General features: G+C 45.2%; 2 protein-coding genes across 2 annotated transcripts in view; one reads left to right on the forward strand and one right to left on the reverse strand.

Annotated features, from left to right (window-relative positions):
• Positions 1 to 367: 367 nt before the first annotated feature.
• The window catches only part of LOC132500207 (solute carrier family 22 member 1), a 31,028-nt gene continuing 17,520 nt past the window's right edge, over positions 368 to 13,875 (reverse strand). The window contains exons 7-10 of the mRNA XM_060115148.1: positions 12,271 to 12,485; positions 8,772 to 8,880; positions 1,652 to 1,764; positions 368 to 471 (exon numbers count right to left, since the gene is read on the reverse strand). Coding sequence (XP_059971131.1) covers positions 368 to 471; positions 1,652 to 1,764; positions 8,772 to 8,880; positions 12,271 to 12,485 — 541 coding nt within the window. The remainder of the gene's footprint in view (positions 472 to 1,651; positions 1,765 to 8,771; positions 8,881 to 12,270; positions 12,486 to 13,875) is intronic.
• On the forward strand, positions 6,280 to 6,662 carry LOC132500197 (large ribosomal subunit protein eL42-like). Its single transcript, XM_060115131.1, has one exon. It carries the CDS (start codon positions 6,294 to 6,296, stop codon positions 6,612 to 6,614), a length of 321 nt encoding a protein of 106 aa, XP_059971114.1. The 5' UTR covers positions 6,280 to 6,293; the 3' UTR covers positions 6,615 to 6,662.

The raw sequence follows: 13,875 nt of genomic DNA on the forward strand, positions 1-13,875 counted from the left end.
GAACACCTGTGTCCTTACTGTGGGATCCAGAGAACCGAGCCTGTAACGACCACATCATCAAATGCTTTGTCTTTCTTCCTTTCCTTTTTATGGCTTTAAGGGTAGGGCCTGGGACTCCATTGAGCACTTGTCCCCATCATAGAAATGAAAATTTTAAGTCATTCTTCTTTGTGAAGAAAGTCACTAAGGAATCTGAACCAACAGTCGCTAAAAAGACAGAAGATTGATTTAAAAATAGCCTCCAACTGTGAGCTGTTAACTCGGGGGGTGACCTGGGGACCTTGGTGCTCCACGTGGCCAGCATCACAGACAAATCATTCTATCTCACAGTTTAGACCAGATGACTGTCTGCCCCAGCGCCCAGGGCTCACCTCCGCAGGTTCTCCGCGTCCTTGATGGTCTCTGGCAAAGCAACCCCCTTGGTCTCTGGAAGAAGCAGCGTCACTCCCCCGGCAAGTAGCCCCAAAGCCGCTTCAGATGAGACAGATTTCACATGGAGCCATTAGAGCATGGTCAATACCATTTACATATGATGACAGCTAACTAAGGAGATGCCTAGGTAACACGCGTGTGAGGGTCACTTTTAAAAAGTTGGGAACATCTAGAAAATTAAAGCAATAGGATAACTGGGGAAATAGCAGAGTAAGAAAAGGGAATATTGTCTTTGTTTTACTTCCACATAAGTATATAGTTCTACAGTAACTGATGTTTAAGTATTAGGGGGATTTATTGATTCAGGTACTTCAACAACAATATGGGACTCAATTTTGACTAGTTACTATATATACAAAATACTATATTAATTTAACATAATATAATATAGTATTTGTATATACTAACCATAATTTATATATTATCATTTATATTCAGTAACTATAATATATATTATATACAATAATGTGTTGTAATATATAATAATATATAATTATATAATACTTTATAACATACATTATATATAAACTATAACATTATATTACAGTTACTATATATAAATATTATGTTACCATATATACATTTGATATGGAGCCTAGGTGATATGTGTGTGGGCAGTGTGGGCCTCTCTTGTTACTCATCACTCCCCATCACCCCTCGTGGGTTTGCCTGGGCCCAGGCATGGCAACTCTCTACATGGGCAGCCGTTTTGCCCTCCACCCAGTGGTAGGTTTGGGAAGAGGTGGGAGAGTCCCCTCCTCCTTCTCTAACCCAATATAATCAGTAACAAAGCTGATACTAAACTTTGATTCCCATTTGTCCCCTTGTGTCTGCTGTCAATTGTTAAGATCTGGAAGCAGAACAGGGATGATAATCTAGCATCTTCAAACCTCTAGCAATTACATGTTAAATGCACAAAAATTGGGAGTCAAATTCGTAAGAAACCAGGAGGCTATGTCAAACGTTCTCTCCGATTCTATTCCATAGAATGAATTATTGGACCTCAGCCATCGGACATAAACCTCTGGCCCACCTTCTAGGAACAGCATCTTATCTTCCCCGTGAAGCAAGACAGAGTGAACCAGGAGCCAATGAAAGAGCAGGCACCATCCTTCCCTTCTGTACGCTCGCTGGGGGATACCATTTGCTCATCAAATAGTTCCCGAGTATTCACACTGAGCTGGAAAGAAGGAATGACAAGTGTTTCATGAAGTCTTACCAAACAAAATGAGTGGTAAGCCGTGCCAAATCTCCATCAGCCTGAAGACCAGGAAGGGGGTGATGACCCCACCCAAGTCACACAGGGAGGAACACACCATCACTCCAAGGTTCCTGATAAAATACAGAGAACAAAAAAGATGACATCTCTGTGCATCAATTTTCCAAACGGTAAACTTGTTTTAAAGCAAACACACCATTCCCGAACCTCCAGGGAGGGAAGAGGGGCTGGTGATGGAGTTAATCACTGATGATTTAAGCAATCACACCTACATAATGTGCCGAGAGGGTGGCACACCCCAACTCCACAGGGATAGAAGCACCTGTGTTCAGGACCCTTCCAGACCTTGCCCTGTGTACCGCTTCATCTGGCTGTTTATATCCTTTATAATAAACCAGTAAACGTAAGTGCTTCCCTGAGTTCTGTGAGCCATTACAGTAAATTACTGAACTCAAGGAGGGAGTCATGGGAATCTGATTTATAGCCAGTGGTCAGAAGTGTAGGTGGACAATACAGGGCTTGCAACTAGCATCTAAAGTAAGGGCAGTCATGTGGGACTAAGCCTTAACCTGTGAAGTCTGCACTAATTCCAGGTAGTTAATGTCAGAGTTGGATTGTAAGAATTGTTTAGAGATTGGAGAATTGGTTGGTGTCATTAGAGTTCTTCCTTTCACATAGAGGGACAGGGAAAGATAAAGAGAGGATATTAAGAAATGGACAAAGAAAGCCAGAGGGGAAATGTAAGGAAACTGTCTACTTGAAATGACCTCCCTCTTCATCCCTGACAATAGTCTTTGCTCTGAAATCTACTCTGTCTTTTATGAATATAGCCACCACTCTGGCTTTTTTTTTTATTAGTGTTCACATGGAATATCTTTTTCCATACTTCTACTTTTTGTGTGTGTGTGTGTGTGTTACACGGGCCTCTCATTGTTGTGGCCTCTCCCGTTGCGGAGCACAGGCTCCAGATGCGCAGGCTCAGCGGCCGTGGCTCACGGGCCCAGCTGCTCCGCGGTATGTGGGATCTTCCCGGACCGGGGCACGAACCCGTGTCCCCTGCATCGGCAGGCGGACTCTCAACCACTGCGCCACCAGGGAAGCCCCGTACTTCTACTTTTAAACTATCTCTGCCCTTAAATTTAAAGTTAGTTTCTTGTAGCCGGCATACAGTTGGGTCTTTTTTTTTTGCCAGTCTGATATCATTTTCCTTATCTCTGAAAGACTTCTACATTTCTTGTAGTACAGGTCTGCTTGTGATGAATTTGTTCAGCTTTTATATATCTGAAAAAGGTTTTATTTTCCATCCATTTTTTGAAAGTTTATTTTTGGATGAGCCAAGAACTCTAGGTTGACAGTTTTTCTTTCAGTGCATCACAGATGTCATTCTACCATCTTCTGGTTTGCGTTGTTTCCAATGAGAAACCTACTGTCCTTATTATCTTTGTTCCTTTTTCTGAAGTCTTTTTTCTCTGACTGCTTTTTAAGATTTTTGTGATGTGCCTTTCTTGATGTTGTGTGTGTGTGTTCTGGGTCAGTTTGTTCTGTTACACGGCATGCCACTTCAAATTATAAATCCAAGCATTCTTTTATTTTCAGACATTTTCTTCAAGTTTTATTTTTTTCTTGAAGTTCTTTTGTTTCATTATTTCAATTATCTTCTTGGGAACATATGTTTAAACATGATCTCTAAGCCTTTTAAACTCTGCTTATTTCAATCTTATTTTGCAATTCTTAGGCCTGTCTTGCCTTTCCTTTACTATATCAGTTCTCCTTTGTACTGCTTTCAAAGTAGTTTTCATTTGTCAAATATTGTAATTTTTCTTTTTGTTTTTTTTTAGCCTGAGCTGACTTCATCTATTATCTTATCACATAGTCTCCCAAGAACTTGCATCTCTGCTTTACACTCTTTTTTTTTTCTATTTTTTTTGCGGTACGCGGGCCTCTCACTGTTGTGGCCTCTCCCGTTGCAGAGCACAGGTTCTGGACGCGCAGGCTCAGCGGCCATGGCTCACGGGCCCAGCCGCTCTGCGGCATGTGGGATCTTCCCAGACCGGGGCGCGAACCCAGGTCCCCTGCATCGGCAGGCAGACTCTCAACCACTGTGCCACCAGGGAAGCCTTACACTCTTATTTTATAGAGATGATTGATTCATTAATATTTTGCATTTAGTTGTAGTATATTTGGCCACACTTTTCATTTACTTTCTGACAATATTTTTCCCTGTGCATTTTCTTCATTTGCCATTTGCTTTTCCTCTTCCTTTCCCCCTTTCATCTCATGATGTATTTGTATAGCTCCTGGGCAAGTTACTTTTTAATTTATTCTTCTTCTTTCAGTACTATGATTTCTTTCTGTATCAGCTATTTTAGAAGGATTTGCGGGGAGGGGCATGTTCTAGGCTACTAGAAATTTTCTTTCTGACCAGGGTGGTCTGTGATGAGATGGTTTGGCCTCTCTTATCCCTAGTCTACAGGGGCTGACAGTACAGGACTTCTCACCCTGCAGGGTCTTCTCTTCCACCCCACCTCACAGCACACTGCTCCCTCAAAGTTTCCTGAATGTTATCCCACAGCCTTGCCCTCCCTGCCTCATCTCCAGCCACACAACATCCGGGGGAGGAAGCACATGCCCCCAGCCCTGCATCCTCCCTCTTATTGCAACAAGGGCTTGTGGGTTAGACCCTTCAATGTACACTTCCTACTTTGGAAAACCACTGGCCTTGTCTCAAGTTTGTTGTCACAGTGAGCTTCCCTGGAGTCTTCCAGACCCTCTTAGACGCACTGCATTAGGCAGCCCTTCATCTTCACTATTGTCTTTCAGGGTCATCCTAGTTTCAAAAATGACACTTGCATTTTTTTTTCTTCTGTTTCTCATTCTTCTAATAGCGTTAGTGTGATTTCCAAGAGGAGGGAAAAAAGACACCATTACTTTTTGACAATTTTAAGAAAATAAGTCTTAAAAAGAGAGAAAAAAATTGATAAGCACACAGAAGCTAGAGGAAGTGAAGAACTATCCCCTTCTTTAAAATTCATATATCTGTGGGCTTCCCTGGTGACGCAGTGGTTGAGAGTCTGCCTGCCAATGCAGAGGACACAGGTTCGTGCCCCGGTCTGGGAAGATCCCACATGCCGCGGAGTGGCTGGGCCTGTGAGCCATGGCCGCTGAGCCTGCATGTCCGGAGCCTGTGCTCCGCAACAGGAGAGGCCACAACAGTGAAAGGCCTGCGTACCGCAAAAATAAATAAATAAAAAATAAAATTCATATATCTGTGATACTTCATTCGTTCATTCTACAAGCACCAGGTGACTGGTTAGTACAGCTATAGAACAGTTTCAGGAGGTACAGAGAGGTATGATATGTAGTTCCTGCTTTCAAGGACCTCATAATATAGTGATGAGGTAAAAATAGGAGGATGATTTTCAATACAAGGCAGAGCATATTGATGCCAAAAGAATGTTCTTGACAATATATGTTGCAGACAGTCAGAAGGAGGATGCTGTTCAACTCTAAAGCTGCCTGTGAATAAGAAGCAGGGTCAAAATGGTTTAACTAGAACCTGTTTGCACTTGAAGTGTCTGTAAAGTAATAATCCCTTTTTTCCAATTTCAATTTGATTCAATTGATTGAAAATATCGAAACTTTCATGACTGTCTTACTTTTGTGTGTGGTGTGTGTGGATCAAGTGTAAGTTTTTTCTGAACATCTGGCCTCCCTTCCTAATTACTGAGAATCCTCATCAAACTGACTCTCTGCACAAACAGTCAAGGGCTCCTTGAGGACACGTCACTTGGCCTTCCTCCACCCAGGGCCAGGCATTCAGTACCCTTGGCAGTTTACATTCTGAGTCAGTCCCCTGGGTCCGGTGGCCATGACAATGGAATTCTTTGGCCCGGCTATTTTAGACTCGGCTCAGAACTGCCAGATGTAGGTTTTTCTCTTTCATTTGTCTTCGTCTCTTTGTACTCATTCCAAGCAACCTTTTCCAGATGAGAACATGAGAGAGGGCCTTTTCACGAAGGGACGGGCAGGAGAGAGGAAAAAGTGAATCAGCGTCACGCTTGTGTCTTCTGGCTTAGGGAGGGGTTCTGAGAGCTGTCCCACTGTAAGAGGGGGAGGAGCAGCTGGAATATTTCTTAGACTTCACTGGTCTGATGACATGGGGAGAAGAAACAATTTATACGGAGGAAAAACGAGTTTAAGGAAATCTGCCAAATGCTAACAAAGATCAGAATTAAAGCTTTAGATAAAGTGGTTAATTACTTTTACAATAAAAATGCTCTTCATTTGGGGATTCCCTGGTGGCGCAGTGGTTGAGAGTCCGCCTGCCGATGCAGGGGACACGGGTTCGTGCCCGGGTCCGGGAAGATCCCACATGCCGCGGAGCGGCTGGGCCCGTGGCCATGGCCGCTGAGCCCGCACGTCCGGAGCCTGTGCTCCCCAACGGGAGAGACCACAACAGTGAGAGGCCCGCGTACCGCAAAAAAAAAAAAAAAAAAAAAAATGCTCTTCATTTAAACCAAGTCTTCTAAGATACAGATGACAACAAGTCCATGCAAAGACGCTCAACATTATTAGTAATTAGGACAATGTAATTCAAAGTCACAATAATAGCTGTTTCCATGCCGATAGCGCTCTCGCAAACATGATGAATGTTCCTAAAACGCGCCAGACTTTCTGTAAGAAGTGTGGCAAGCACCAACCCCACAACGTGACACAGTACAAGAAGGGCAAGGATTCTCCGTATGCCCAGGGAAAGCGGCGGTATGACAGGAAGCAGAGTGGCTATGGTGGGCAGACTAAGCCGATTTTCCAGAAAAAGGCTAAAACTACAAAGAAGATTGTGCTGAGGCTTGAATGTGTTGAGCTGAACTGCAGATCTAAGAGAATGCTGGCTATTAAGAGACGCAAGCATTCTGAGCTGGGAGGCGATAAGAAGAGAAAGGGCCAAGTGATCCAGTTCTGAGCTTCATATTCTGTTTTGTTATGAAGACAATAAAAATTTGAGATTGTTTACTTCATTTAGTTTCAATTGTTTATTTATTTTGGAAGGGAAATAAACGAGTGTCATCCATAAAATTCTCCTTGGGGAAAAAAAAAGTCACAATAATACCACCATTTCCAAGAATTACTTATTTTTTTTAAAAGCTGGCGATACCCAGGACTGATGGGGATGCAGAACGACCCGCTCTCTCACGCGCAGCTGGTGGAACAGAAAATGCTGCGGCCACCTTGAAAAACATTCGGACAGTTTCTCATGAATTTAAACTCACATCCACCACGTGACCCACTCCTAAGTTTTTTTTTGCTATTCTACTTATTTGTTTTTCACACACACACACTGTATTTTATTTTTACAAGAGATAAATAGACTGACACCAAGTATTGTAAATGGATGACCACAACCAAAGCAGCAATGATTGCAATTACCAAACACGAAACACACTCACACTATGTCATAATATTGACGTTCAGTCCAGGAATCCTCCACTGTAACCGCTCCTTTACTTTGCAGTGAAAATTGATTGGTTTATTTTTTGCCTCTGAGTCCTTGTGGGATTTTTTTTTATTCAAACAGAAAGTCACAAAAATTATAATCATCCTCATCCGTTCACTCAGTCCCATGTAATTAATCACTCCTAAGTTTTTACCTAAGAGAAATGAAGACATATGTCCACTCAAAGACCTGTATGTGAATTCTTATTGGCAGCTGTATCGTAATTACCCCAATCTGGAAAGAGCCCAAAGCTCCATGAGCTGGGAAATGGACAAACACATTGTGGCACGTTTTCCACACACGGGACACTGCTCAGCAATAAGAAGGAATGAAGCACCGATACACGTCACAGCATGGATGGGTCCCGTGATGCCAAGTGAAAGAAGCCAAACACAATAGGCTACACGCTATGTTATTTCATTTACGTAACATTCCGGAAGAGGCAAAACCACAGGGAGAGAAACCAGACCAGTGGTTGCCAGGTACTGGAGGTGGGAGGGGAGAAGATGGACCACAAAGGGATATGAGGAAGCATTTGGAGGTGATGGAAATGTCTCTATATTACATTGACTGTGATGGTGATGAAACGAATATAATCAACACTAATCAAACTGTACCTTTTAGGGGGAATTTTGCTCTAAGAAAATTCTACCTCAACAAACCTGACCTTAAACAATGAGTCATCTAGGCCTGTTGCTATGTTTACAGAGTCATCATGGGAAAAGCATCAGCTTCAAGGTCAGAAAGAAGCCGGTTCTTGGTTGCCAAGAGGGTGAGGGGGTGGGGGAAGGATAGACTGGGAGTTTGGGATTAGCAGATGTAAACTATTATACATAGAATGGATAAACAACAAGGTCCTACTGTAGAGCACAGGGAACTCTATTCAATATCCTGGGATAAACTATAATGGAAAAGAATATGAAAAAGAATATATATATATATTATGCATAACTGAATCACTTTGTTGTACAGCAGAAATTAACACAACGTTGTAAATCAACTATCCTTCAATGAAAGAAAGAGAGAGAGAGAAAGGAGGGAAGAAAGGGGGGAAGGAAGGAAGGGAGGGAGAGGGAGAGAAAGAAAGGAAGTGGGTTCTTGTCTGGGCCCTGCCACTTTCTAGCTGTGTGACTCTTGGAAGGTCTCTTTCTCTTTGTAAACCTCAGCTTTCTCACATGTAAAATGGGGATCACAGTGATATTATAGGATGACCTGCAGCCCATGTCTGGCAATGCTCTGTATGTCACTGCACAAATATGAACTGCTCTTAAGCAAGTTATGTCCAGAGGTGTCAGTGGAGCTGCAGAAGTTTAGACAGCTGGTCGGCGCTAAGGACAGGGCTGCACCTCAGCCTCCCACACGCCGCCCAGGGCTCTCTCCCCTGTGCCAGACACCTTTCCTCTTGCGCTTGCCCTCCGTACAGGGCACGATGCGACCCTTAGTCCACTGAACCTGTGCATTTCACCTTCTCTACCAGATTAGGCAAGGTCCCTGTCTTTGATGCCCAGCCCCCATCTCAATGTCAAACAATCCACCCTTGGGGCATCTTGGCGGATGGTCCTCACCGAGCCTGGCTGGCCCACAGCTGTGCCAGCGGCCACCGAGCCCACACCACCGTGCACTCACCTGAGGAATGTAGGGTACAACTCAGCATTCACCAGGCACACCATCTGGAACGCGAGGGTGATTCCCATTCGGCCAACACAAGCTACCACGATATTCAACCAGTGCAGATCTGGAGAAGAGACACACAGAGGGCGTGGAGAGCAAGTGAGGACTGTGACCATGGAGTTGTTGGGAGAAGCCATGATTGGAACCTTGGACTTCAGAGCTGGAAGGGCCGGAAAGATTGTCTTATCTGACCCCTCCATTGTGGATACGTAAACTGAGTCCTGAAAGGTTTCGGGACTTGATGATGACGCATGAGGGGAGGCCCCGCGGGGCAGAGGGACGAATGTGCTTTTCGAATCTCAGCTCGGCCTCCCGTCAGCGGTGGGACCTGGCAAACGCTTTACTTCTTCTTCTTTTTTTAAAAAATTAATTAATTTATTTATATTTTGGCTGTGTTGGGTAGTTGTGGCGCATGGGCTCAGTAGTTGTGGCTCGCGGGCTCTAGAGCACAGGTTCAGCAGTTGTGGCGCACGGGCTTAGTTGCTCCGCGGCATGTGGGATCTTCCTGGACCAGGGCTTGAACCCATGTCCCCTGCACTGGCAGGCGGATTCTTAACCACTGTGCCACCCTGCACCACCAGGGAAGTTCACGATTTACTTCTTCATGCTTCAGTCTCCTCAGTTGTAAAATGGGAATAATTTTACCCAGCTTATAGGTTGTTGTGAGATTTAGAGATAATGCGTGTCAGATGTGCACCGTGCCCACTCCATAAGTGTTGGCTTTTTAATTACCGTGGATAGTGTGGTTGCTGGCACGGTGCCTGAGACGTAATAGATCCTCAACAGCATGGTTCTCTCGGGCAGAAGTCCTGGAGCTGGTAGAGCAGATTTCTCATCCTCAGTCTAGCGCTCATTTCCCAACACATTTTTTAACCCAAACACCTTTCAGAACAGTCTGAGAATATGAGGAAAGTGAACCCTCGTCTCCTCCCAGCAGACTGCTCTCGGTTCTTGATTAGCTGAAGGTACAGGAAGCCCTCTCCTTCCTGGGGAGCCATCAGAGCATTTGGCACCATCATCCACTTCACCTGGTTGGTAGGTGTTTACCCGAACCCTAAACCACCAGTGACTCCTGAGACAGGCCAGTTCACCAACAAAACCTCTGGGGTCACAGACAGCGTGTCATCTTGACCCTTGTCCCCATGAGCCGGCTACTCATGGAAGGCATGCTTCCTTCACTCCGCCAGCATGAGGCTCCCAGGACAGCGGACCCGGTGGCCCTAGGACCGAGATGGCCCAGGGCCAGCATAGTCTCTCCAGGTTTTGGCTGCCCTCCACCTGGTGGAGAACCCAAGCCAAGCCTTTAGTTAGGGACCACACCTCCCAGCTCCCAAAAGAGAGAAGATAAAGGAATTCACTCAGATATCTAGATGGGGGCCCTTGTCACAAATTCTGTGGCCTTCGATCGATTTGGCAAGATGCTCTACTGGACATGCACAGCATCCCTGCCCTCAGAGAACTGCCCTGCCTTTGCCAGGGCCCGGGCCACTCTCCTCAGCAGCCAGAGGGCCCAGTTAGAACCACAGTCCTGCCACGTGGCTGCCCTATGCAGAGCCAGGTGGTTTCCTTCCATGATCGGGATAAGATCCACGCTGGCATCTCCTGCTAACCCCTGACCTCACTCTGGCTGTCCTCGCCCCTGCCTGCCCAGCCCTAGTCACAAGGGTCCAGCTGTTCCTCCTCCAATGCCCAGCTCTCCCCATCCATGGGGTCCTCGCTCTTGCTGTTCCCCTGACTGGAAAGCTCCTTCCGAGGATGTTTACATGGCTCGTCCCCACTTCATTCAGGTTTCCTAAGGCCACCTGTGACCACCAGATAAAGAATTATCACCCCGTCCCTCTTCCTCCTTCTCTTTTTCATCTAGAACATAAGCTCCACAAAACAGAAACTTTCTCTGCTTTGCTCACATCTGAGATACTAGGTCCGAGACGCCTGCTACATCAAGTGCATAGAAGGTAACTGAAGTATTTCCTTGTTGGGAGGTGGTGGCGGCGGTGAAGGCTTATCATCTAATGTGATGGGGACTAAATGGGGGCAAGTGGAGAGGGTGGGCACCGGGAGGAGGGTCCTGGGGGTGCAGGACAGAGCGGGTGATGCCTGAGCTCCCTCTCCGCTTAGGCATCACCTAAGGTTTATCCCTGAGGTGGTAAACAGTCTCAGACCTCAGGCTCCCTCTCAGCACTCCATGCTGTTACTAAAAAATAAAAATACAAATAAAAATCTTCCCATTCATGCCATTTTACCAGGATCCCAGAAAAAGGGAGATGGAGAGAAAATGGGTAAAATCGATTTCAGATGCACTCTACCTCTTTTCGTGTCTTCTTCGTTCTCTCTTCACCAAAGGAGGGAGAAAGAAACTTGAGTTACGTTTTTCCATCTCTTTAAATTTCCAGCCTGATCTATAGAACCTGCTTCTTGAGAATACAGATTTTACAGGATGTTTCCCATAATATCCTATCCAAAATCCTGCCAAAACGACTCAAACCAATGAGCTCAGAGCACAAGCAATAAAAACTGAGAGAATAGCAAATCTGCCTTCGTATTTTTTTTAACATTTCCAAAAGTAATAGATGAGAAAGGCAATTTATGTACTTAAATTAAAACCACCCAAATGATTCTGCTTTGGCTTATCTTGGATTGCTAAGAATTATGGAGTAAAGCACACAGGTACCAAAATGACTGGTGTTAGAAAGACTAGCAATACCAAGCATTGGTGAGGATGTGCAACCATGGGAATGCTCATGCATCGCGGTGGGAGTGTGAATTGGTCCAACCATATGGAAAGCTGTCTGGCTATATCTACTAAAACTAACATACGTCCCCCTCGCAGCAAGGGAAATGACGGTCCACGGAAAGATGTGCCCGAATGTTCACTGCAGCCTTAATCCCAATAGGCAGACACTGGAGGCCACACAGCTGTCAATCAACAGTGGCGTGGATATATAGTGGGGTATTCATACACTGGGATGCTTCACGATAAGGAAAAAGTACAAACTTCACTCTCGTGACAACGTGGACGAACCTTGTGGACGTAAGGATGAGCAAATGAAGTGAGGCCATACAGAGTACACGTGGTATGGTTCCGTTTGTATGAAGTTCATGAACAGTCAACATTAATCTGCAGTGGCAGAGACCAGGGTAGTGGTGACCTATGCAGGGGTGGTGAATACTGATGGTCAAGGAGGGTGAGGAAACCTTCCGAGATGTTGGCAATGTTCTTTATCTTTTTGTAGGTCGTGGTGCCCAGGGTTACACACATGTAAAAATTCACTGGCTTGAACACTTATAATGGGCTCATTGTACGAATGTTATACCTCAATGTAAATGTTTTAAAAAATGATTCTAGACTCAGGTAATGCCTTGTCTTTGTGTCTGTTCCAGAGGCTTATGAAAGAATTAACACATTATTCCCACAATTCAATGACCCGGAAGATGATGAAAGTGGACCACTCACCGTGTGAGATAAAGATCATGAGGAAGCAGGCTGCCCCCACCACCAGATTGGACCCAGCCAGCGGGTAGAGGCGGCCGAAGCGCTCGATGGTGATGAGGATGATGAAGGCTGCCGGGAATTCGACCAGAGCCGAGTAGAAGAAATCCAGATAGAGGTTTCCGCCGGTGACGCCCATGTGCATGATGAGGCCCTGGTAGAGTACGGAGCTGGTGAACCTGAGCAGGGAGGAGAGGCCGGGTCAAAGGCAAGCTCCTCAGAGGAGGGGAGATTTAGGATTCTGGCTGGGAGGATAAAGGACACTGCGAGCTGGGTGTAGAATGTTCTAGAGCAATATGAGAAGAGGGGGATCAAAATCAAGAAAGGGGCCCTCGATGAGACCCTCCTTTCACCATTTATGTGAGGGTGTGACTTACAGGATAGGTTCACGTTTTCGAGAAATGGCACACAATGGTAGCTACTGTTTACTGCGCACCTGGGTGCTGGCCCTGCTCTGAGCACTGCATGTGCCCTACCTCATCAGATGCTCCAATGGCCTCCAAGGGGAAGGGCAGGAGAAGCAGTGGTGAGTGAGCCGTTTCAGGAATCAGACTGTTGTATGAGCTGTGTGGTCTTAAGTAAGTGAACTAACCTCTCTGTGCCTCAATTCCTTCAGCTGTGAATTTGGGTTGTCTTGAGAATTCATTGAGGTAATGGACAAAAAGTGCTCAGTATAGTTCCGGGCACAGAGTGGGCACTCAGTGAAGATGAGATTTTACCGCTGTCATTGTCTTTCCAAGGGCAAGGATCCCGAGCACAACCGGGTGGAGAAGCCGGCCGAGTCTTTCCACCTCCACAGTGGGCCTCCCCGCACACATCACACCATCTTTAACAGGCATTATTCTCTTACTCTTTTTACCTCATATCCCGCTGCACGACCCCTTCATCCATATTCGAGGAAAGAATAGCAGTGTTACAGAAAATGGCACACAGACCGATGGGGACCAGCACAGTCACTCCCACTCAGGGGAAAATTTAGAGAGTCCCATGTGTCACTTTTGGTCAGACTACATAATTTTGGAACATTGAATGATTCTATTGGTACAGTTGTTCCTCACTATCCTTTGGGGATTGGTTCCAGGAGCCCCCAGGATACCAAAATCCAAGGATGCTCAAGACCCTTGTATAAATTGGCGTAGTATTTGCATAGAATTTATGCACATACTCCCATATACTTGAAATCATCTCTAAATAATTTATTATACCTAATATAATGTAAATGCTATGTAAATAGTTGCTAGCATGCAGCAAATTCAAGTTTGGCTTTTGGGGACTTTCTGGAATTTTTTTCAGATATTTTTGATCTGCATTTGGTTGAATCCCCAGATGCAGAACCTGCAGATATGGAGGGCCGACTGTATTTACACTGTGAGAAGAGATTTAGGTGGATAAGAAATTATTTTCTTATAGAAATGCCAATTGCCCATCAGCTTCAAAACTGAGATCACAGCGTATGTTTCTCATTACTATACCCCATGGTTTTATAAAGCTGCACCCAGAGTAGCATGGGATGCTTTTGTTTCTAGTCCTAAATTATTCCTGGTTGAACCAAAGGGTCAAGAATACAAG

The sequence above is a fragment of the Mesoplodon densirostris genome, chromosome 12 (assembly GCF_025265405.1).
Source record: "Mesoplodon densirostris isolate mMesDen1 chromosome 12, mMesDen1 primary haplotype, whole genome shotgun sequence".
In the NCBI taxonomy this organism is placed as follows: domain Eukaryota; kingdom Metazoa; phylum Chordata; class Mammalia; order Artiodactyla; family Ziphiidae; genus Mesoplodon; species Mesoplodon densirostris.

Excerpts from the sequence above, each read along its gene's own strand:
- LOC132500197 (XM_060115131.1), top strand. The coding sequence starts at position 6,294 with ATGATGAATGTTCCTAAAACGCGCCAGACTTTCTGTAAGAAGTGTGGC.